Here is a 22173-nt window from a genome sequence, read left to right on the forward strand (position 1 = left end):
TTAATTTTTATTAAAATTTTTCATTTGGCCATAGCCTAGTTTCTTTTGGACAATTTATTTCAAGCCCTGAGCCTCCACAGCTTAAATAATCAGCTAATAATCCATCACAAGGCCTGTGTGTGCAGCTTTTCAGGCAGCTCTCCATCTCTATTCCCTGTTCCTGTCAAAAAAAAAAACTCCAATTAGTTCAGTGATTTGCATGAGGCCACTCTCTGAGCCGGCGTGTGACCTTGTCACTGCTCCCAAGGGTGGCTACTGCAAGGTGTTATCAGAGTTCTGAGTTATCATCTGAAAACTCTGCCATTCATCCCTGTGTCTGTGGACCACATTAGTGAAATTATTCTCATCTGATAAAATTTATGATTTCTATTTTATTTTTTTCATTCCCGTGAAGCTATAATGTCAATGAATATTGTGTAGGTCAGCTAGACAAATTCACATAATGATAAACTTATTAAATGTATTCCTCTTCATTTATAAGGTGAAGTATTTATTCCCTCTTTAAAAAAATAAGATGTATAGCCCCGGTTCGAGTGCCTCAGTGGACTGAGTGTCGGCTTGAAAATTAAAGGGTTGTCAGTTCAATTCCCAGTGAGGGCACATGCCTGGGTTGCAGGCCAGGTTCTCTGTAGGGTATGCGCAAGAGGCAACTGCACATTGATGTTTCTCTACATCTTTCTCCCTCCCTTGCCTTCTAAAATAAACAAATACAATCTTTAAAAAAGTCTTTTGTGAATTTACCAGGTGACTTGGTCTCTTTAAAGCCCTTTAACAACAATGATCAGCATCCTGTTAGAGTAACACTTCCTTACAATTCCATAATTACAGCTATAGTCTGGTAGGTGGCCAAGGTGGCTAATAAAGGACCAGGAGCCAGAAAGGTCCAATTAAGGGGTTTTATTCGAGACGGGACACTGCAATCGGGCGGACTGAGTCCGAGCAGGCCCTGCAGCAAGGGAAAGGGCAGAAGGGCCTTTAAGTGTGTGTAGCAGACCCCCAGAGAGGGTGGGTCACCCTGCCAATTAGCTCCATGTGTCCTGGATATAGGTGTTTGCAAGGCAGTGTCCTCTGATCAGGGATGGCTGATTCAGCAACAGAAAGTCTATGAGATTTATAGGCCTTGTTTCTGGGAAAAGCTCAAGGGAGAGGAGAGGGGCGGTGAGGATTCGACCAGTTTCTAGCAGGATGCCCACAGCCATGCCTCAGTTGCTTCTGATAATGGGGAATCTTGTAGTCAGGTATTTAGCTGGTGACATACCTTCTTTGTTCCAGCATAAGCAGTGGCTTAGGTCCTTCATGAACCAGTCTAGAAGAGGAAAGCCCTGACACTCCTCCTTTCATTCTTGAATTATGCAAATAAATATAAGCAGTTAGAAATGTACATTTCTAAGGGAAGGTATAGTGAAAGGAATATCTGAAGAATGAGAAGTTAGCCAGGTGGTAAGGCAGGGAAGAGCTTTTATGGATGAAGGAATAACAAAAGCCAAGGCAAGGAGAATGGAAAGAGAACGAGCTCTGAGAACCACATGTAGTTTGGAATTCCACATGTTAAGAGATGAGCTGGAGAGGAAAACAGGAGCCAGGTGTGGAATGGCAGTATAAGGAGCTATGGGGAGCCAGGGAAGGGTTCCAAAGAGGAGAGTGACATGATCAGAGTTGTTGATTGAGAAATAACAGGGAGAGGATAAAATAAAAGTATGGAATATAAGGCTATTATCCCAAGATGCCAAACTATAAACAGAAAGAAGAAAGGCTCTGATGAGGCAAAGGAGCCTCTGGGAGCAAGGGACATTGAACATAAAGGAATCAGGGGATAACTGTTGGAGGAAAAGGCTGCTGTGGGTTTCTAAGTGTAGGAATAAGAGCTTGAGAGCATTATCCACCAGAGACGACCTTCCTGCTCTAGATGAGTACTCAAATCTAGATCTCCTACACAGAACACCAAGTCTTCTCATTTCTAGCTACCCAAAGTACAGTGTGTTAGAAATGCAGAATCTCGGGTCCCACCCCCAGACCTCCTGAATCTGACTGAACATGCACTGTAGCGAAATTGCTAGCAAATTCCCTTACAACACTGAATCTTGAAAAGCACCATTCCACACAATCCTGGAGAACTTGAAGGAATTATGGAAACTAGGAATGGAACAAGAAGACTGGAGGTGGGGAGAAGGAAAAGAAGAAAAATACAGCGAAATTCATATTGGCAACCTAGTGCTAGAATAAATTACAGATAGGAAGGCCAGACATAATCATAATCTCTAAAGGCCAGCAAAGACACATTAAGAATAAATCATGTCAGATTCTCCTAATTTTCTTGTACCAGTAAGCCTAGGAGATGCAGTAGACATAGTGCATCTGAGTTTCAGTAAAGTACCTGATGATACCTTTCAAAATACTTTTATAGACAAGAAATGTGGGCTCAGTGACAGTTCTATTCAATGTATTAATAACTGGTTCAACAATTATTCCAAAAGGATTTTAACTAGTAAGTTAAAATTAACCTAGATCTATAGATCTCTGGTGACAGGACCTCCAGCTATCTCTCTCCACACCATTCAAAACTTTTTTATTGATCATTTAGATGTTAATACAAAAAGATACATAACTAGTGTCACTGAGAGCAATGTTACATAGTGGCATAATCACGCTCCCCCACACACACACAAAATTAATAGACGGATAGAGAGAATGAAAACATTATAGTTTAATTTAGAGAAATTAAAATGATGATAAAATTAAAGTGTTAATCCGGGCTCCTAAATTGAATGAAGACAAGGATGATGAAGAAGAAGCATAACAGCAGTACATGAAACAAAGTCTCGGGAGTGTTGGTAGATGCTCAGTACAATGACCCAACATACTGATGTTAACATGAACTCGGTAGGAGTATGTAAGCTCAGTTCGACCTACCTGCCAAACCCCACAACATCACCAGACTGGAGTTAAGATTAAAAGTGGGCAGCAGAGGTTTAACCTAGATTTTGCATTCTACAACTTGAGATAGTACACAAAGATCCCACAGTCAAAATTAAAGATGCCTGATATTAACAAAAAGAAGCCCTAACAAGCAGACCAAATTGGAGTGTACTTTTAAAGCTGCCCACCTGCTCCCATTTGTATTCTAACGAGATTTGCATGTCAATCAGGCACAACCACACCCAAAGCCAAATAGCCCTTAATTGGTCCTTATGATCCCCCACTGGTCCCTGCGCCCTCTCTTGTGTCAAGCTGAAAGTGACCCCTGACTACCTTAAATGTGTTCCCGTATCTACACTGCTCTTTTCATAAACACTTGTTTCCTACTTTGGGAAGATCACTGCATACCTACTGGCCATTGGAGGACACAATTAGGATTCAAACATCTCAGGGACACTGGGAAACCCAGACTAGTGGCAGGTGGGTAGAAGTTCAAGGCCTTAATCACAGAGGTATCAAGAAGTGCCAGAAAAATGGCTGTAGGTGAGAAGGGCCCCAAATAGTAGGAATGGTATGTGACAAGTGTCTGTGAGACGGTGCATACTGCCTAAATTTTTATTTCAATTTCAATGAAAATGTGATTTTTAAAACCATTCTGCAGAGATCAAGTAGAAAGATGACTTAGGGTTTTCCAATTCACGTGGCTTCGGACTGTCGTGAGTCTGACAGCCAAGCTCCATTTTCAGATATTGGAGTGAGAAGGAGAGAAGGAGCACCTGAAGATAAGAGACACATAACCCACCGCTCCTTTTACAAAGGGACACACCTCAAAGGCAACCATCAGAAAACCCACTCCTGCCTCTGTGAATATATAATTATTACTTATAGGACAGAGATTGAGACAGAGATGGAAGACAGGGGCAGAATTAGGAAATTAGATGATTTCATTCACAAAATTGTGAGGTAAGTTTCTAAGTCATATTTGAGAAGAGGGAGGCCCTGACTAATCATACTGAGAGTCTTTATTTTTTCCATATTATCTTTAAGCCTTAAGCAACACTAGCTATTAAAAGATGGGTAGAACTGGTACCGATAACCCCAGATTAAATTCCTACTTCTTCCCCATGCCAACCACCTCTTTGGAAGAATAAGTTGGGGGAAGGCAATGCTTGAGCAATGACTTGAGCACTTAACTTAAATAACCAGTCTTCTCCCTTCCATCCGCCTGACATCTACTCTCATTGCCTGACTCCCAAGAAGATGCCCACCTGTCACTAAGAAACTGGCCAGGCATCCCTCACATCACAGGTGGCAAACACAAGGCCTGAGAGCCGAATCCCACCCTCCACCTTGTTTTATCAGGCCTGGCCCCTTGTTTCCACCCAGTGGCAGCACTAAGCTCTCCTTAACTGTTAAGGAGTAGTTACATTTACACAGTCCTAAAACTACATTCAGCCCTTTGAAGGCAACCACAAGGCTGATGTGGCCTCTAATGAAAATGAGTTTGACACTCCTGCCTCAGATCATTGTTCAAGTGTGAAGCACCTACATTAAAATCACATTGCGTGTTCATTAAAAATATAGACTCCAAGACCCCCGTGGCAAACCCCCTGAAACAAAACTTCTGTTGGTAGAATTCAGGAATGTGCATTCTTAACAAATGATTTTTATGCACACTAGGTTTAAGAATCTCTCCCTCACGATTACAGTCACAGTGAGGCAAAGTGGTTTACCAACAGTCAATCAACCTACGCAAGATCAGGCTAGAGTCCACCCTTCCTATGAGCCTGCTGTGATCTTTACCAGCCAGAGCCCACTAACTTGTTACTAACAAGAAAAACGATCTGACACTCTTCAGAGAGAAGTCTGGTCCAATCAACAATGACAGCACCCTGCTGGTGAGACAGGCAGTCAACCCCTACAGACCCTAATACTGCCTTTTATGCGGCAGAGGCACAAAGCTTCCTTTTAGGACTTCTGATAATTTGTAGAATCATCGTTGCTACAGATTTGTAACCTTGAGACAAGGCCACAGAAACAACAGGACAAATACAAAAGGTGCTATTCTCATCAATCAATGAATGGGTCTGGAAATCGAAATTTGATTATTTTGTCTCTGCTTGAGTCTCGCTTGAACTCTGTGTTCCTGGAAATTAAATTCACACTCAGGCTGACTCGACAGAGTCATTCCTTCCTTTCCATTTGGCAGCCTTTGAAAGTGTTTCTTGCCTTAAGAAACTGCACAGGAGGCCCCAACAAAAAGTAGTTATAATTAAAGGTGCAAATGAACACACACAGGGATGCCCAGGAAACCAGGGAGTAAGTATCACACACCACCCAACACAAGGCAGAGGTGTCCTCAAACATCCTCTCAGGAAATACAAAGTCACTCTTAATACAAGGCATTCTCTCAATTACTTTATTTGAAACAAGTAATAAATCACTTTATTTGGCATTTTGTTTGGAGAAAGCACAATGATCTGTTGACCTCAATAAACACTACTTTGGGCTTCTTATAAAGGTCACTGGATGGAATAAGTAAAAAAAAAAAAAATGGAGGCAACTGTATCATTCATCATTCCTGGGCATGTAAATTCACAACTGCAAATTTTATAAAATCTTATTATAAAACCATAAATGATATGTCGTGGAGTTTGTGAATGGCAATCAAATAGCAGGAGAAAACTTCCCTAAAGAAATCTGAATGGTTACTTGTGGCTTAGGTTGAAATTTCAGTGGCCACATCACACATAGGTTTTAAAAAAATGACGTAGTGTCTTGCTCTCACAGCTTAGAAATGATAGCGGGCCCTGAAAACTCTATGAGGTGGCTCCAAAATGCTTCTAGCAAAAGCAGTTGCTGAAGTCAAGAGGTATGTGGGGAATCAGAACATAAATGAGTTTTAGTTAGAAAACAGTAGATCTAACAACACACTACTTTGTCACTGGAATTGAAAAATTCTACCAAGGCATCAAGACACAACAGATAGAGTATACAAAAATAAGGTGTCAGATAAAGACACACATTTTTCAAAGTCATGATAAGGTGGCTATAACATTTGAACCCTCACCCACCTTGAGGGTCCCCAAGAACACACAGAGAGCTGTGGGTGGACACCAAGCCCCCACCCAGCCAGGCGAGAAGGCATGGGTGGTATCTTCCCCCAGAAGCCTAGTCAGAAGGCTCCAACAGGCCCATGCAGTCAGCTTGATGTGCGACTCCCCATGACTGGGTTCACAGTGAATTTTGACTGGCTCCAATCTGAGAAACCTAAAGGGCAAGAGATGGGCTGATGAGCTGCTCAACGAGGCAGAGTGGACAGCAAGCACTCCCAGAATTTAGCAGGGTCAAGGATGTGTGTATGTTTGCTTAAACTGGGTGTGGGCCAATGGCAGGAGGTCATGTCAGGGCTGTCCAAGAGGGTCACCTGTCGGGGCAGACAGTCCTCAGCAGAGAGAAGCTGGAGGTCCAGCAGCATCCACAGGCTGAGGTTAAAGCAAGCTACTAACCAACAATACAGGCGGGCATCACCGCCATCCACGGACACACCAGTGATCATCCAGGCAGCATGAAGCCACTTACAATAGGATCAGTGTGTACAGCCAGAAACCTTGGCCAGAAGCTCGAAACAGGGGAGGAAGCCAACCAGTCCTCCTCTGCCCAACTTCAAGCTTCTCTCAGGCAACAGGTCTGGACTGGGGCGTTGTGGGGAGGGGGGAATTGTTCATCTTCAATCAAATTTGGTGTTCTGACTCCTTCATCAGACTGCACGTTATATATATTAATTCCCCTTTAATTGTGAGGGATGCGTTCCAAGACCCTGCGTGGACACCTGAAACTGTAGATAGTATATACTATCCCTGTACATACCATATTCTTGTCTATACGTACATACCTATGATAAAGTTTAATTTAAAAATTAGGCACAGTAAGAGATCAATAACTAATAATAAAATAGAACAATATGCTGTGGTAAAAGTTATGTAAATGTGGCATTATTAAGTAAAAACGGGTAACTTGAACACAAGCACTGTGACCTCAGGACAGTCTGCCTCACCACTGCGAGGGCCACTGGGTAACGAGCAGGGTGCACACACGGCAGAGACGCTGGACAACGGGAAGGATCCACATCCCAGGTGGGACATGGTAGGACGTCAAGAGATTTCATCATGCTACTCAGAACAGCGCACAATTTTTAAAAATTATGAGTTGTTTACTTCTGGAATTCTCCATTTTGTATTTTTGGATGGTAGCTAACTAAGGGCAACTGAAACCTGGAAATTGAAACTGCAGAGAAGAGTGACTACCGTATTAAATTCAGAGTGTTCATGACTGAGGAATAACCAGAAAAGCTGTGCAGTTATCCATGCTGTCATGCAAGAAGGTCATGTAAATGAAATTGAAGTAAAAAGGAACAAACATGGATATACACACACTATTTGGCTGAATCTCTAGGGAATTACACTGGATGAAAAAAAAACAATCCCAAAATGTTACATACTTTTTATTCCATTTATAAAATGGCTGTGAAATGACAAAATTAATAGAACTAGAGATGAGATTAGTGGTTACCAAGAGTTAAGAAGGGGGTGAGGGTGAGAGGGAAGTAGATGTGGCTACATAAGGGCAACAAGTGGACTTTCTGTGGTGATGGAAATGTTCTGTATCTTCACTGTATCCATGTCAATATCCTGGCTATGACACTGTACCCCCCTTACAAACCAGGTACCATATATGTACTATTAGGGGAAACTGGGTAAAAGGTATACATGTCTCTGCATGTTTTTTTACAACAGCATGTGAATCTACAATTATCACAAAATAAAAAGTTTAATTTTTTTAAAGGTGCTGAAAGCTGTATGTATACCTGTGGATGACCAGCCTTTATTACACTAATTCACACTCTATCAGCTGGAGATGCTTTGAATCTTTTGTAAAACCTACTGCATCCAGTTGTGCAAAAATGAGGGTTTTCAACTTAATGTTTTCTGGCTGTATTGGTCTACTAGTGTACTAGGGCTGCCATAACAAAGTGCCACAAACTGGGTGATAAAACAACAGAAATTAACTGTCCGATGGTTGAGAAAGCTGTAAGTCTGAAATCAAAGTGTTGAAGGGCCATGCACCCTTGGAAACCCGTAGGGGCATCCTTCCTTCCTTGCCTCTTTTGAGTTTTTGGTGGTTTGCCAGCAGGCGATCTTCAGTGTTCCTCTGCTTATAGCTGCCTAACTCCAATCTCTGCCCTTACCACACAGTGTTCTCGCTGTGCGTCTCTATCTTCACGTGGCTACCAGTCATGTTAAAGATCCCTCCTACACCAGTATGACCTCATCTTAAATAATTTTATCTGCAAATGACTCTATTTCCAAATAAGGTCACATTCTGAAGCACTGGGCTAGAACTTTCACATATCCTTGGGGAGGGGCACAATTCAACCCATAACGCTTGGCCAGAATCAAAATATTCTGTTTGTTGTTTTCAGACCCCCTTCAATACCCCCATTTCCACCACTGAGCTTCCAGGACAGAAAGGTAGAAGGAGCGGTTCCCTAAAAGTTGGTTGAAATTCAAGGACACCGCCCTGATCTTTTTTTTTTTCTTAATTTTATTTAGTTATTTTTCAAGTACAGTTTTTTTGTCTATTTCTCCCATCCCAGCCTCCCCGCCCCTTGCTCCCCACCTCCCTCCCATTTCCACTCCCCTTAGTTCTCGTCCCTGTGTCCTTCCTATTTATTCCTCCAAATCCCTCCCCCTTTTTCCCCTTAACTTCCCTTCCCTCTCCCCTCTGGTCACTGTCCCCTTGTTCTCTATTTTGGTGTCTTTTTTTTTTCTGCTTGCTTGTTTTGTTGTTTAGCTTCCTGTTAAAGGTGAGATCATATGGTATTTGTCTTTCACCACCTGGCCTATTTCACTCAGCATAATGCTTTCCAGTTCCATCCATGTTGTTGCAAAGAATAGTAGCTCCTTCTTTCTCTCTGCTGCATAGAATTCCATTGTGCCCTGATCTCATATATCTAGGATCCATCTGTCTCCGGATAGGCAGCCAAATACCACCTGGAGCTCCCTGATGACACCATCTCTCAGCTACTATCCCACAGGCAGGGTCAGGCCCCCAGGCTGCTTCTAGCAGTAATTTTGACTACCTAGGATCTAAACACCTCTAAAAGTAACAGTGACATCCCCACACACATTATACTACTGGATTCAAAATGTTGCCTGTTTTATTTCATTGGCTCACTCTAACTTAAATTAGGTTATAACTTCTGTCCTTCTAGATTTCCTATCAAAAGACCAGCTGTCCCTACAGACATCTGCCTTTTGTGAACATTGCTCTAGGCTACTGGCTATAACCATGAGTGTCTGAATCCTGGCTGTAGGCAAAATACATGTTCATTTTCAGAAAGCTCTTAAGCCTTATGCAAATCAACATAGTGGCTATCTAATTAATTGTTCTATTTCATTTCCCCCAGGCATTTCATGCCATCGGTCACTACTTACTGAGCACCAACTATATGGCAGACACTGTTCTAGATCTTGGGGACACAGCACTGCATGAGACAAAGCCAAAGTCCCTATGGCTCTGCATTCTAATGGAGGAGGACAAACAAGGTAATAGCTGGGATTATAATCAAACAAACAAAGTAATAGCTGGGATTGTAACTGCTATAGAGGAAACAAGCAGGACGATGTGAAGTGCAGCTGGGCCACTGAAGATGGGCTGTCTTGGAGAAAGTGACATATGAGCTGCAATTTAAAGGATGAACACAGGTCAGCCACAGGAAGCATGTAGGTAAGAACATTCCAAGACAGAGAGAATAGCAACAATGACCTTCAGTGGTACCAAACTTGACATGTTAAAGAAACTGAAAGGTGGTTTGGAAGATGTGGGGGATGTCTCTCTGCTTTGCTCCTCTCTACCTTTTGCCACTTGCTCTGTGCCTTCTGCCTTTGCAGTTAAATATAACTGGACAATGTCCACATGAGCCTGGCCCAGGTTCTTCCCAATTCCTGGATGCCTGGGCCTTGTACCGACAAAACTCCTGCTCACCCTTCTATGCCCTGGGCTTGGATCAGCTGAGGACACACATCTCCCCCACCCCCTACCCATGCTTAGACCATCCTGAGAGATGGACGCCGGCCATGGTGAAATCTGAAGCAGAAGACATTGAGCAACTCACTCCCCAACATGCCAGATGTCTGAACTTCCTCCATACCACTCAACTGACTGTGGGGAGGGTTGTGTATCTCTGTTGTGTATCACCCACAGCCTTCAACAGTGACTTCACCATAGCTTTTATAAACACTGAAGAAAGCAGAGGCCAGCTTAGGACCCAAAGGCTATTGAGACCACCATCCCCTGGGAGGCTACAACTAACAATGGCACTATGTGTCCCTTTTCTAACACAGCTTGATTTTTAAATACCAAGTTTTCGTATTAATTAACCATGAACTATTTATGTGTAAATACTCTTGATTTTTTTAAAGGGGTGTTTTACTTAGATAAAGGGAGGCTATCTGCTGATTCAGGACAGTTGGAGTTTCCTGATCCAGTGTGCACTCTTCTGGGCCCTGTCTCTGACTGTGAGTGAGCCTCTGACAGCCCTAAGGGGGACAGCTTTAGGGGGCCACATTCCTTAGGGGGTCACAGTCCTGGGCCTGAGGACGACCTTCCACTCCTGACCTCTTACTCAGCCATACTTACAGTCCTCAGTGTCAGTGAGCACCTCTCCAGCTATATAGTCTATCTCTATCTTCTGCTCAATTTTCAATTCTCAGGACTCTGGGCTTCAGCTGGTCTTCATTTCTGGGCATCAGACTCTCATTGCATCAGGCCCTGCCTGGCTGTGAGAGGGGGCTAATGAGCAAGTCAAAACCCTTCTAACTTGTTTACCTAAACAGAAGATACGAATGATGACTATATATATACATATATCAGGTTATTTCTGTTGTGTGACAGGACCACAACTCATACACGTTTAAAAGGGAGGTTTGGGGTTTTCTAGTTCACATAATTGGGAAATACGAGCTTAGGAACTCTCAAACAGTATCATCAGGATAGCCTGCTCCCCCACCCCCTGCCCCACTTCCCTCCCATCCTTTCGGCTTTCTCTCACCATCACCTCTGCCTCTCTCTCTTCCCTTATTCTCTTCTAAGCAGGCAGCTCCTTTGAAATAAAAGACCAAGGGGTGCTTCTCTACCAGCAACTCTAAGTCAAGTACTTTGACCAAGCCTGGATCCTGTGACCATCGCTGGACTAATCACTGAGGACAGGAATAGGACCCTGGGACCAACAAAGTGTGGATCATGTACCTACCCCTATCTGCCGGGGTGGGAGTGGGACTCTACAGAGGGGCAGGCATTCCGTGAGAGGGGCTTGTCACACTGAGTAAGACTACAGTTTGATTCTCTTCATTCCATAATCTTTCAACTATGCTACCCTCTGCTACATACGCTGGAAAGCTAAAAATACTACTTTAAGACAGCCCTGCAGTTAGGGCACAGGCTCACAGTTTAGATTCTGCCCAGCAGCTGTTCCCTAAGGAAACAGACTCAATTAATCTGAGGTAGTAGCTGGGTGCAATCATCAGGTTTTCTTGTACGTGCAAGGAGATGACAGATGCCTTTGCTTCTTCTGGACCAGCTGTGCCTTGGGTTCCACAATCTACTCCCATACGTCACTGGCGGGACATGACTGCAGCTTCATGATTCCTGCTAGAACCAGTGGTATGACTTTGCATATTTCTTCACTCTGTCTCTAGCTCTGTGACATGCAGGCTCTCATATAAATTCTGAAAGCAACCTAATATCCTGTAATAAATTTCTTTCTTCATAAACTGGCTACTTTGGTGTAGAAATAAAATTAATACTTTGTCCTGCTGCATTATGGAAAAAAGGTGCCCGTTATGTCCCACAGTCAGGAGAGAAAAAAAAAAAAACTTGATCCCTGAGCCCTTTTCCTCCCTCAAAATAAAGACATATATTAAAAAGGCCCAAGACCACTCTATCTAGTTCTGGTCCTCACAAAAAAAAATGAAATCTTGAGCCTTTCCTGTAAATTACCAACTTCTAATAAAAACTTTATTGTTTTATAACTTTGACTTTTACAATGCTGATATGTGAAGCTATGACACTATCTTTGAGGTTAGAACACTCATGCAAGATAAATGCTTTTTTCTTCCACAATAAAAATGACTATAAATTCGGTAATTTTGCAGTGGCTTTCTTTTAAATGCTTGTTTTATATTACATTTGGCAAGCCAATCCTTCTAAAGCCTGAAGTCCTTTGCAGTCCATCTTAACAGGTAAAAATAATTTTCTTTAGTAAATGCTTTTGCTGTTGTGTCTCCTTTTGACAACGGGCTCTTTGTTTACAACTAAGAACTCTGATGAACACTGGAAAGGAGGCTCACCACGGACTACGCTTGTTGCTGGGGGAGAGCAGTGCTGTTGTGGGGATGGAATATGCTAAAACAATATGATTCAATAATGTGGTATATGTTATAAACTATAACCCCAGCAAAAATATAAGGTGAAAGCAGTACTCTTAATTGGTAGTAACCATGTTGGCGGGTAAACCAAGGGCACTGACACTGCACAAGAAGCATGCATCCCCATTAGCAACACTCTCCTTGTCCTTCCTCATTACAGACCCTCTGTGAATTTCCTAAATGAACTGACCATCACTGCAATTCAACATTCCTGTGTTCTCTTCCTTCATTCTACTTACTATAACTTACTTTCCTCAGTTTTCCAAAATATTCTTACTCTGACCAGATGCTCCCGCCTCACTTTAAAGTAACCTAACTTTTGGTTACATATCTTCTAGAAACAAGTCTAGCAATCATTTCACCTTGTGCCCAGAATGGGTCCCACTCACTCTCCACCTTCTGATTCTGGCAACATAAAACTCAGAACACTGCTATGAACACCTGGAAGTGCTGAATAAAACAGAAGACACCTTTAAATTCTAGCTGAGCGTACAAGAAAGAAAAATTCCCAGTTGTCTGAGACAGAGAACAGAGTGCTTGCATTGAGGGGTAACTTTCAGACCAGAAAATAGGCCGTCACTGCTAACTTTAGGTCTCAACATCCACACAAGGACTGAACTGACCATGTACTCTCCTGAAGCAGGTAGTTTAAATTCCTGCATAAAGCCAGAATCCTCAAAGGGTACCCACCTCAATAAAAGAGAACAGGAAAAAAAACTCCATCCTCAGAGAGATGACAAGGAAATATGTCTTCTCCTAAATACCTAGCAAAGGCAAATGTGAAACTGTTGTAAAGGCCACTTCTGCACCCAAGAGCAAAGAACCCTCCAGAAAAAGGAAAGAGACTCACATTCAAAAGCTTAGAAACACACAAGGAAATGATTCACAGTAAGAGAGAGTCAGCAGACACAATAAGCATCCCAAGGTAACAATGTGAAAAAGTAAGAGACCCATCCAAAAAGTATCTGGCTGCGTAATATGAAAAACAGAAGCATTTTATTGAAGATACAAGAAACATTGTACATAGGACAAGACACCTCACTCCCCTTCAAAGTAGGCACCTTAGGACTTCACACAGTTCTCCCAGTCTCTTCCACTGTTCAAAAACACTCTGCAAAATCCTTTGTTGGACTTGCCATCAGCTTCCCCTTCGTATTTTCCTGAATCTCACTGACGGTCTGAAATCTCTTCCCTTTCAAAGGTGATTTTAGTTTTGGGAAAAGTCAGAAGTCACAAGGCACCAAATCTGGGCTATGGGGGGATGAATCATCTGGGTAATTTGATGTTTCACCACAGAACTCTGCACAAGATGCGATGCATGAGTGGGCACATTGTGATGAAGCTGCCAATCACCAGTTGCCCATAGCTGTGGCCATTTTCATCATATTGCATCTCTCAACCCATAAAGAACACTGAGATAGTACTCCTCATTAATTGTTTGGCTTAGAGGAGTGTAACTGTGACGGACGTAACACAATCAAAAAACATAGTTAACATGGTCTTGATCTTGCTGTGACTTTGCTGTGCCTTCTTTAGATGTGGAAAATCAGGCGACTTCCACTGGGATGACATGGCCTTTGTTTCTGGATCATAGCCCATAGCCATAGATCCACTATCCATAACTGGTTATGACCTTCTTGATGAATTCTGGTTCATTGGTAGCGGTTTGAATCAAGTTATTAGCAACTGCAGCACAATTCCCCTTTTGCCCTAGTAGCAGAAGCCATGGAACGAATTTTGTCACAACACATTTCATTCCAAAATCCTGAGTCAAAATCTGGGATACAGAGGTTTTGGAATCCCCGGATCAGCTTCTAGTTCTCACAATCAGTCCCTAATCTTTGTTGATTGCAGCTGTACACCTTCAACATTCTCAGGCATTCCACTAGTTGCGGGCCTTCCAGAATGTGGAACCCTTTCAACAGCTTCTTGATCATCTTTGGAGTGTCTGTGCCACACTTTTATTTGGCTACACTCATTGCATTGTCTCTGAAAGCCTTCTGAATCATCCAAATAGTTTCCGTGGAAGAATGTTTAAGCTAAATGTAAAATTTGATGCAGATCTGTTGCTCTACTCACTCATTTTGAATGCAACAGCTGGCCACACAGTACACATGCTCACTCAACAACAGCTACCGTCCCCCAATGACTAGTACAATGCAGTCATCATTGTTCACGCTTGTGCATTCCAGTCTACTCTCCTTGGCCGCCAGGTTACATCAATGTGCAAACTGTTCTTGTTATATTAACAATGGCTATACATTTTTCCAGGCAGACCACATATGTTTTAAGTTATCAAAATAAAAATAAAAGGTATTAAAGCCATAAAGGAAGAATAAGACACTAACATCAACTAATAACTGCCTGCTCCTTTACGTGCCACTGTATGCCTATGCCCTCAGTTTTTCTAAATGTTTCATATGTAATAAAGGTTTATCTGTATGATGTGACTAGAGGTCCCTAAATATCCACCCCACAAAGATCCATCTCAGCCATTTCCCCCAATCACCTATCAAATATATGAAATACTCAACTCACTCACGCTTCTTTGCTTAAGATAACGAACTTTGTCTTAAAGCATCTTTAAAGATCAATACATTAACAAACTAACATCTGTTAACATCTATATCTAAAGTGGTTTATTAATTAGCAGGCCACCATGAGGGAATAGAATATAGATACTATTACATTTGGAAGACAAGTTAGGCAATCAAAAATAAGGCCAATGGCCATCTAAAAGGACAAGAAAATAAGTAGTATCTGTAGAGAGGTAATAAAGACAAGAAAGTAAGAACTCTAAAAATGGATTGGTTTTCTGAAGATAGTTGGTTTTTTTTTTTACTTTCTATGTTTATCTCAAGCACATTCTTACTTCTAAATTTTGGTTATAGTCATGCATACCTTAGTCTAGCCCAAAACTCTAAGAACAATTTTAATAATGTGACAAACGTGACTAATAACAATTTCCCACCCAGCCAATGTGGAAGTTTCTAGACAATAAAAATGTTTTTACAACAGTTTCCAGTCACTACTCAATTTAAATGTCTTATTCTGCAAATGACAAGTAGAGAAATTCTTTGGCAAACTCTACAGAAGAAATACTTTGGATGTCCCCAAGAAAAATGAAGCCATTGTCTATTCCTGTTTTGAGAGACAAATTTCCTCCCATTCTACAGAATCCCACCCAATAAAGTGAATGTATATTTCTTGCAGAACTATAGATATTTGGAGCTGAGACTTTGGGACAAGAAAAAAGTAACTAAAATGAAGATTCTAAACAGTAAATTAATTAGTTGTTTTGTTTACTAGCATCAAAAATATCCTACTTATATACCTTAACTGTCAACATATAAAAAAAATAACTTTGCACCATGTAAATGCTGCTCTGATTGGGGAGGGGATTCTTGAATGGGTTACATTTCTAATCCTAAAGGCCAAAGATTTCTTTATTTCAGTAGCACAGACCACAGGCTAAAGTCCAGAACATAACAGAACCAGGTAAAAAAAAATACAACAACCAAACTTTTGGTTGTTGGAGCAGTATGCCTGCTCCAATGGGCTCATTGCTATTGGAACATTTGGAAAGCTACAGTTATTTCAAATAATTCCACAGTGAGTTATTTTAGATGACATCAGTTCCCGTCAGGAATAATTTAATGTAGCATATTTACGATGCAGCCAGTTCATTTATTTGCATCCCAGCAGGTACACATGACTGAGCCCGAACAAAAACAAGGCAATATTAACACACATGAAAAGGGCTAACTGCTAGTCTGTGTGGAAGAATCCAAGGACCAGAGAAAAAAGCAATTACCTGATTAACAAATCTTTTTTAAATTTTTATTTTATTGTATTTTTCCCATTACCATTTATCCCCCCCTGTACTCTCTTCCACATCTACCCGCCCCCGCCATCACCACACTGCCGTCTGTGTCCATGAGTTTTCTCTTTTTTGCTCGACCCCGCCAACTCCTAAACCCCCCACCAGAGGTGTCAGCCTGCTCTCTATGAGTCTGTCTCTATATTACTTCTTAGATCAATTTGTTCATTAGATTCCACATATGAGTGAAATCATATGGTATTTTTCTTTCACTAATTGGCTATTTCACTTAGCATAATGTTCTCCAGGTCTATCCAAACTGTGAAAAGGGTAAAATTTTTCTTCTCTTTTACAGCCAATTACTATTCCATTGTGTAAATGTACCCTCCCTGTTTTATCCACTCATCTACTGATGAACACCTGGGCTGCTTTTAAATCTTGGCAATTGTAAATAACACTGTAATGAACACAGGGGTGCACATATTCTTTAGAATTACTATTTGGGGTTTCTTCGAAGTAAGTATTAATACACTGCCCACAGAATAAAAGAAAATATTTACAAATCATATACCTAATAAGGACCTAGTATCCAGAACATATAAGGAAATTTAAACTCAGTGACCAAGGGGCAAATATCCCAAATTAAAAATGGGTAAGGTATCTAAACAGGTATTTCCCCAAAAAAGATATACAAATAGCCAATAAGGGCATGAAAAGATGTTCAATATCATTAGTAATTAGAAAAATGTAAATCAAAGTCACAATAAGACACCATGTAACACCCACTAGAATGGCTATAATAAAAACAATAATAAATGTTAACAAGGATGTTGAGAAACTGAAACACTCATGAACTGCTGGTAGGAAAGTTCCCTCATAGCGCAGCCACTTTAAGAAGGCAGTCTGGCAAGTCCTGAAAAGGATAATTTATCAAGTTACCATATGACCCAGAAATATCACTCTTGCCATATATCCAAGGGAACTGAAAACATTATGTCCACATAAAAACAACACACATGTTCATAGTAGCATTATGCTTAATAGCCATAAGTATATGCTACATTTCAACCCAAATGAAGTACATGCTATAACATGGATGAACCCTGAAAACACTATTTTGAGTGAAAGAAGCCAATTACAAAGAACCTCCTATTATATGACTCTAATATATGAAATATCCAGGACAGACAAATCCATTGAGACAGAAAGTAGATGAGTGGTTGCCTAGGGCTCAGGGTATTGAGGAGAAATATTATTTCAGTAATATTGTATATAATTCTTTAGTTGTAAAATACACAGCAATTAATGTTTCCTACAATTGGAATATTACAGTTATTCCAAGTTGTTGGGGATTTTTCCTAATCCTGGGCACTAAAATGGTTTTCAAAGAAAGAGCTGTAAGGCACCCGTAGTACAAAGGCATTGAAGAAAAACAGTTTGCCACACTAAAATGTCTTTTGGGGATATTGAATATTTTAAGGTGGTTGTTTTTCAGGAAAAAAAAAACTCAGAAGCACCTTTGGCTCTCCCCTTTGTCTGCCTCATGGAATTCAGATTTTAAAAACCTGTTCCAGGAATGAATGAATGAATATATGAATGAATTTAGTGTGGCAGACAGGGAGGAACCTAGCACTGTTTCTTAGAATCCCCTCACAGTCCCATTGTTTCTAGATGGGCCAGCAAGAATTTGTTTACCAAATTTTGCTCATCTACCTGCCTTCCTTCCTTTGAAGTCCAAACCACTACCCACTTTCTCTTTAGTTCAAGATGGCACATAATCCCCAATTACCCGATCTGTCCTCAGGTCCCATATTCTTACAAAACTCCTGTATGTGCATACATAATACATTTGGTTATTTACACCTGTTAATCAGTCTCACAACAATTCAATTAGACCAGCCAAAAGAACTATGAGGGAACAAGGGAAAAATTCCCCCTCCCCCACAGAATTATTTTCAAATAATAGAGGGCCTCTGGAAATTCCAACAAAAAATTCTAGAGAATAAAGGAAGTATATTTGAATTTATTTAAAGGGAAAAGAGAAAACAAAGATTTATTCATTTATGTTTTGGGACAGGGGAAAAATGTGGATTCGAGTCAAATGCTATTCTAGACACTATTCCATCCTCCATTTACTTTTCAGCCATACAGATTCTTCCATGAGAAATCTTTTTATTCCTAATCTCTGCTTTTTTTTTTCTACTGGGGGGGAATGCTTCATTAAACTATGCTTCCCAAGTTTAACTGCCTTGCAACAGACTGCACATGACTCTGGAACTTAGGTTCTGAGCCTCAACTGTTATCACCTGGAAGATTCAATTACATAGATGTGTTTGTATGGGTCAAGTTCTCAGAGAACAATGAATCAAGAATAGCACTAAGCAACAAGTACACAGGGGAATGTTATTTAGCTAAGCTTTTACGGAAACTGAAGTGTCTTTCACTTTTGCTCACTTTCACTTTTCTCTCTGACTTTTGATTTCTAGACATTTAACCATATTTATGTCATATTTAACCATTTTACTTTTTCTGAAACTAAAATGGACCAAATAGAATTTTCTCTTAGGAGAGCCCAAGTAATGTGGAGGGGAAAATATGCCCCCTTCAACCAACTCAAATATAATGAGATCAAAGGGAAAATCAGTCTCCTGTTTGGAAATATTCACAGAAGTAGATTTGGCGTGTCAATTTAAGTACTTTGTGGGAAAAGAGTTGAAATAGGGGCAGATTTACATAGGAATTCCTGAATCCAATGCAAGTTACAAAAACAGAAGTATTAGATGGGAAGCAGGACATTTGTTAAATGTGTATCATTTGCCCTGCCTGGCAGCTCAGTTGGTTGGAGTGTTGGGCAGATGCACCCAGGTTGCAGATTCTATCTCTGATCAGGGCACATACTAGAAGCAACCAATGAATGAGTGAATAAGTGAAACAACAAAAATCAGTGACTCTTCTCTCCATCAGGAAGGAAGGAAGGAAGGAAGGAAGGAAGGGAGGGAGGGAGGGAGGGAGGGAGGGAGGGAGGGAGGGAGGGAGGAAGGAAGGAAGGAAGGAAGGAAGGAAGGAAGGAAGGAAGGAAGGAAGGAAGGAAGGAAGGAAGGGAAGCTCCATTTGCCCTGCCCTTTACACACATGCTCTGCCTTCTATTAGACTATAGGAAAATTTCTCCCAACACCATCTTCAGGGCTGAAGCTACCCGGGGGAAAACAGAACAAACCATATATATAGACATATAGGAAAAACGCAGAAATAAAAATGTAGGCACTTTCACTATCCTCCCAATAATGTACATTTACATTAAGTTAATGTGGCAACACTAGAATTTAACTCTTAATAACCTACAGTGCATTGGGTCTGGTACCTAGTAGGTAATCAGTATTCCCTCAGTTGTTTGTTAAATGAATATTGAAAGTACTTCAAAAACAAGCTTTTGCTTTGTCAGTGTATATTTAACATTCCACTCATAAAAACATATTTACACATACACACACATACTCAGTACCTAGACACAGCCACATAGATGTTTACTCCTGAAAATACCATCATGACAGAAAGTGGAAGATAAATATTATATTAGACTGAGTCAGGATGATAACAATAGAGAAATTCCAAACACTTAAAATTCTTCCAATGTCTTTTGATATCAGTTATCTTGGTTTCCACTGAAATTCATAGGAATCTACAAAAAGTAATTTATTCCTACATTGAAACTTTAATACTGACTGCTATAGGTCATAAAATCACACACAGTCATAATCTTTGTACATATTATAAATGCCACATCAGAAAATTTACATTAAAGCAAAGCCACAAATTTACAAGAAATATGCAACACGTTCAACAAAGCTCAACAGAAATGAATACTGATTGTACCATTTATCACTTAAAGAGTAGCTACCAGAACTACTGGTAATTCTCACACTAGTGGAGAAACGTTTTTTACTAGTGGCTTAATTCTATTCAGTGATCTTTTCTTCCAAACAATTATACCTAAAACTGTTGTGTGTGGTGTTTAGTGGTTTTTTTAATCCAGTCTTTATTCTGTACTTCAAACAAAACACAGGTAGAGAAATAGACGAGACTTTGTTTTGGTGTTTAAAAACGTCTGACCGCAAGAGTTTAACTCCACAGGGTTGCTTACCAGCAGGTCGATGCTCTGAAAAAGCAAGCCATGCAAAAATAAGGCTCTTTCAAAATGATTTTACATATAGGGAATAGACGGGATAGGAAAAGACATCCGTCATCAGCAACAAAACAGAAGCTTTGTTCCTCGCTATTTGTAAACAAGAGCACGGGCCAGCGCTCTGCCCTGGGACGCAAGATGTAAGAAATGATGGGCACCCATCCCGAAGTGTTCCGCAAGGGGACCTGGGGAGGGTGACCTCGGCCTTGGCCGAGAACGCTCCTCAGGCCGGGAGAAAGCCCTACCCGAACTCCTCAGCTTCCAGAGAGGGGCTGGAGTCGACAGTCCCTGCTTAACTTCCCCGCAGTTACCCGGGCATTCTTCAGCCTCCTTCAACTATCTGCACTTTGCCACACAGAGAACAACAGATGGGCTCCTGTGCCCCGGAGGCAAACCCCCTAGAAGGCGCCCACGCGGACGTCTTACCGAGCAGCGAGCCTATGAAGATGACGACCTGCACAGTTGTGGTGAACTGGCGGTACAGCTGAGCCTCGACGAACTCCCCAAGTGCGCTGCGGTTGGCGCCTGCCGCCTCGGTACCCGACGCGTTGCGCGGGTCGCTGGCGTTTCTGAAGATCCAGCTGCCGTTATACCCCATGGCTAAGCTGGGGCTCCGGCTCTGCTATTTGCCCGCGCGTCCGCCCGCCCGCCCGCCTCGAGCTCCACGCCAGCGTCTCCTGCCCCGGGCGCAGGGAGACGCGCGGGTACCTAGGGGAGTCCTGGAGAACCCGGGGCAGCCTCGGATCCCCTCACGACGCCACATCACCAGCCCCAGCGCTTTGGAGGCGGGGAGGGAGTAGGGCGAGGCTGCGCCCCATGCCCGTTCCCTCCTGGGTCCCCGTCAACGCCCACTTGAAGGTGGCCCGGTCAGAGCCGGCCGAGTGTCGCCCGTCCCTCCTCCTGGGTGGTCAGCACTGCCAAGCCCAGTAAACGGAGGTGGAAACACTAAAGGATGCATTTGATGGTCAAGGAGGGAGCTCTCCGCTCTCGCCGCCCCTTTCAACCTCTGCCTCTTCCATTCCCCCCAGCCCCCGAGGGCCGGGACATCCCTCTGGAGTCCCCTAGGCTGACGGGCTCAGCCCCTCTCCTAAGAGGGAAGGGAGAATTTGGCTGAAGCCGTTTTTCAATTCTACGGCCTTCGAGGCTCGAGGACGATGAGACACCAAACCAAGTGGTCGAGCCCCGAGGTGGGGGCCCAGTCCCCGACGGCGCCCACGGCCTGGGAGGAACGCCGTGAATCTGCCCCAACAGCCTCGCCCTCAGCACCTGGCCGTTCCCCAGGACGCCAGCACGGTCTCCTCCTCCCTTTCTCGGCGCCAGCTGCAGGGACCCGTCCCACAGCCCCTTAGCTTCTGCACGGCCTAGCGCCCCCTTTTCTGACCCTGCTCCGGCCCTCGGTTACTGGGAAAGAGCCTCGCAACCACGCCAGCACTAGGAAGGACGCCCCTAAAAGGGTAGGGCAAGATCTGCGCGGCCGCGGGACTCCCGGAGCGCGCCTGGGGCAAAGGGAACGGGGCGCGCAGCCCGCGGGGGAGGTCACGTGAGGTGCCTGGCCCCGCCCCCCACGGCGGGCCGAACGCGAGGACGGCGCCATTTTGGCCCTTCCGAGCGTGAGATTCCCGGCTCGGAGTGTGGGAGGGGTGCAGGATTCTCCTATGGTTTTGTCTCGCCGCGATGGCCAAGCTTGCGGCGCCTTCTAGGCTTCGCTTCCTTTGTTACTGTTGTTACTGCTCCTTACCTCGTCTGCAGAGGTTGCCTGAGGCTTA

The 22173-nt window shown here is 42.6% G+C and overlaps 1 protein-coding gene across 1 annotated transcript in view; it reads right to left on the reverse strand.

Moving 5' to 3' along the window:
* GPR176 (G protein-coupled receptor 176) overlaps positions 1–21876 on the reverse strand; it is a 100425-nt gene extending 78549 nt beyond the window's left edge. The window contains exon 1 of the mRNA XM_037161833.2: positions 20834–21876. Coding sequence (XP_037017728.1) covers positions 20834–21005 — 172 coding nt within the window. The 5' untranslated portion in view covers positions 21006–21876. The remainder of the gene's footprint in view (positions 1–20833) is intronic.
* Between the last annotated feature and the right edge of the window lie 297 nt (positions 21877–22173).

Source organism: Artibeus jamaicensis, unplaced genomic scaffold, assembly GCF_021234435.1.
Source record: "Artibeus jamaicensis isolate MK-2021 breed Jamaican fruit bat unplaced genomic scaffold, CSHL_Jam_final contig_1132, whole genome shotgun sequence".
NCBI lineage: Eukaryota > Metazoa > Chordata > Mammalia > Chiroptera > Phyllostomidae > Artibeus > Artibeus jamaicensis.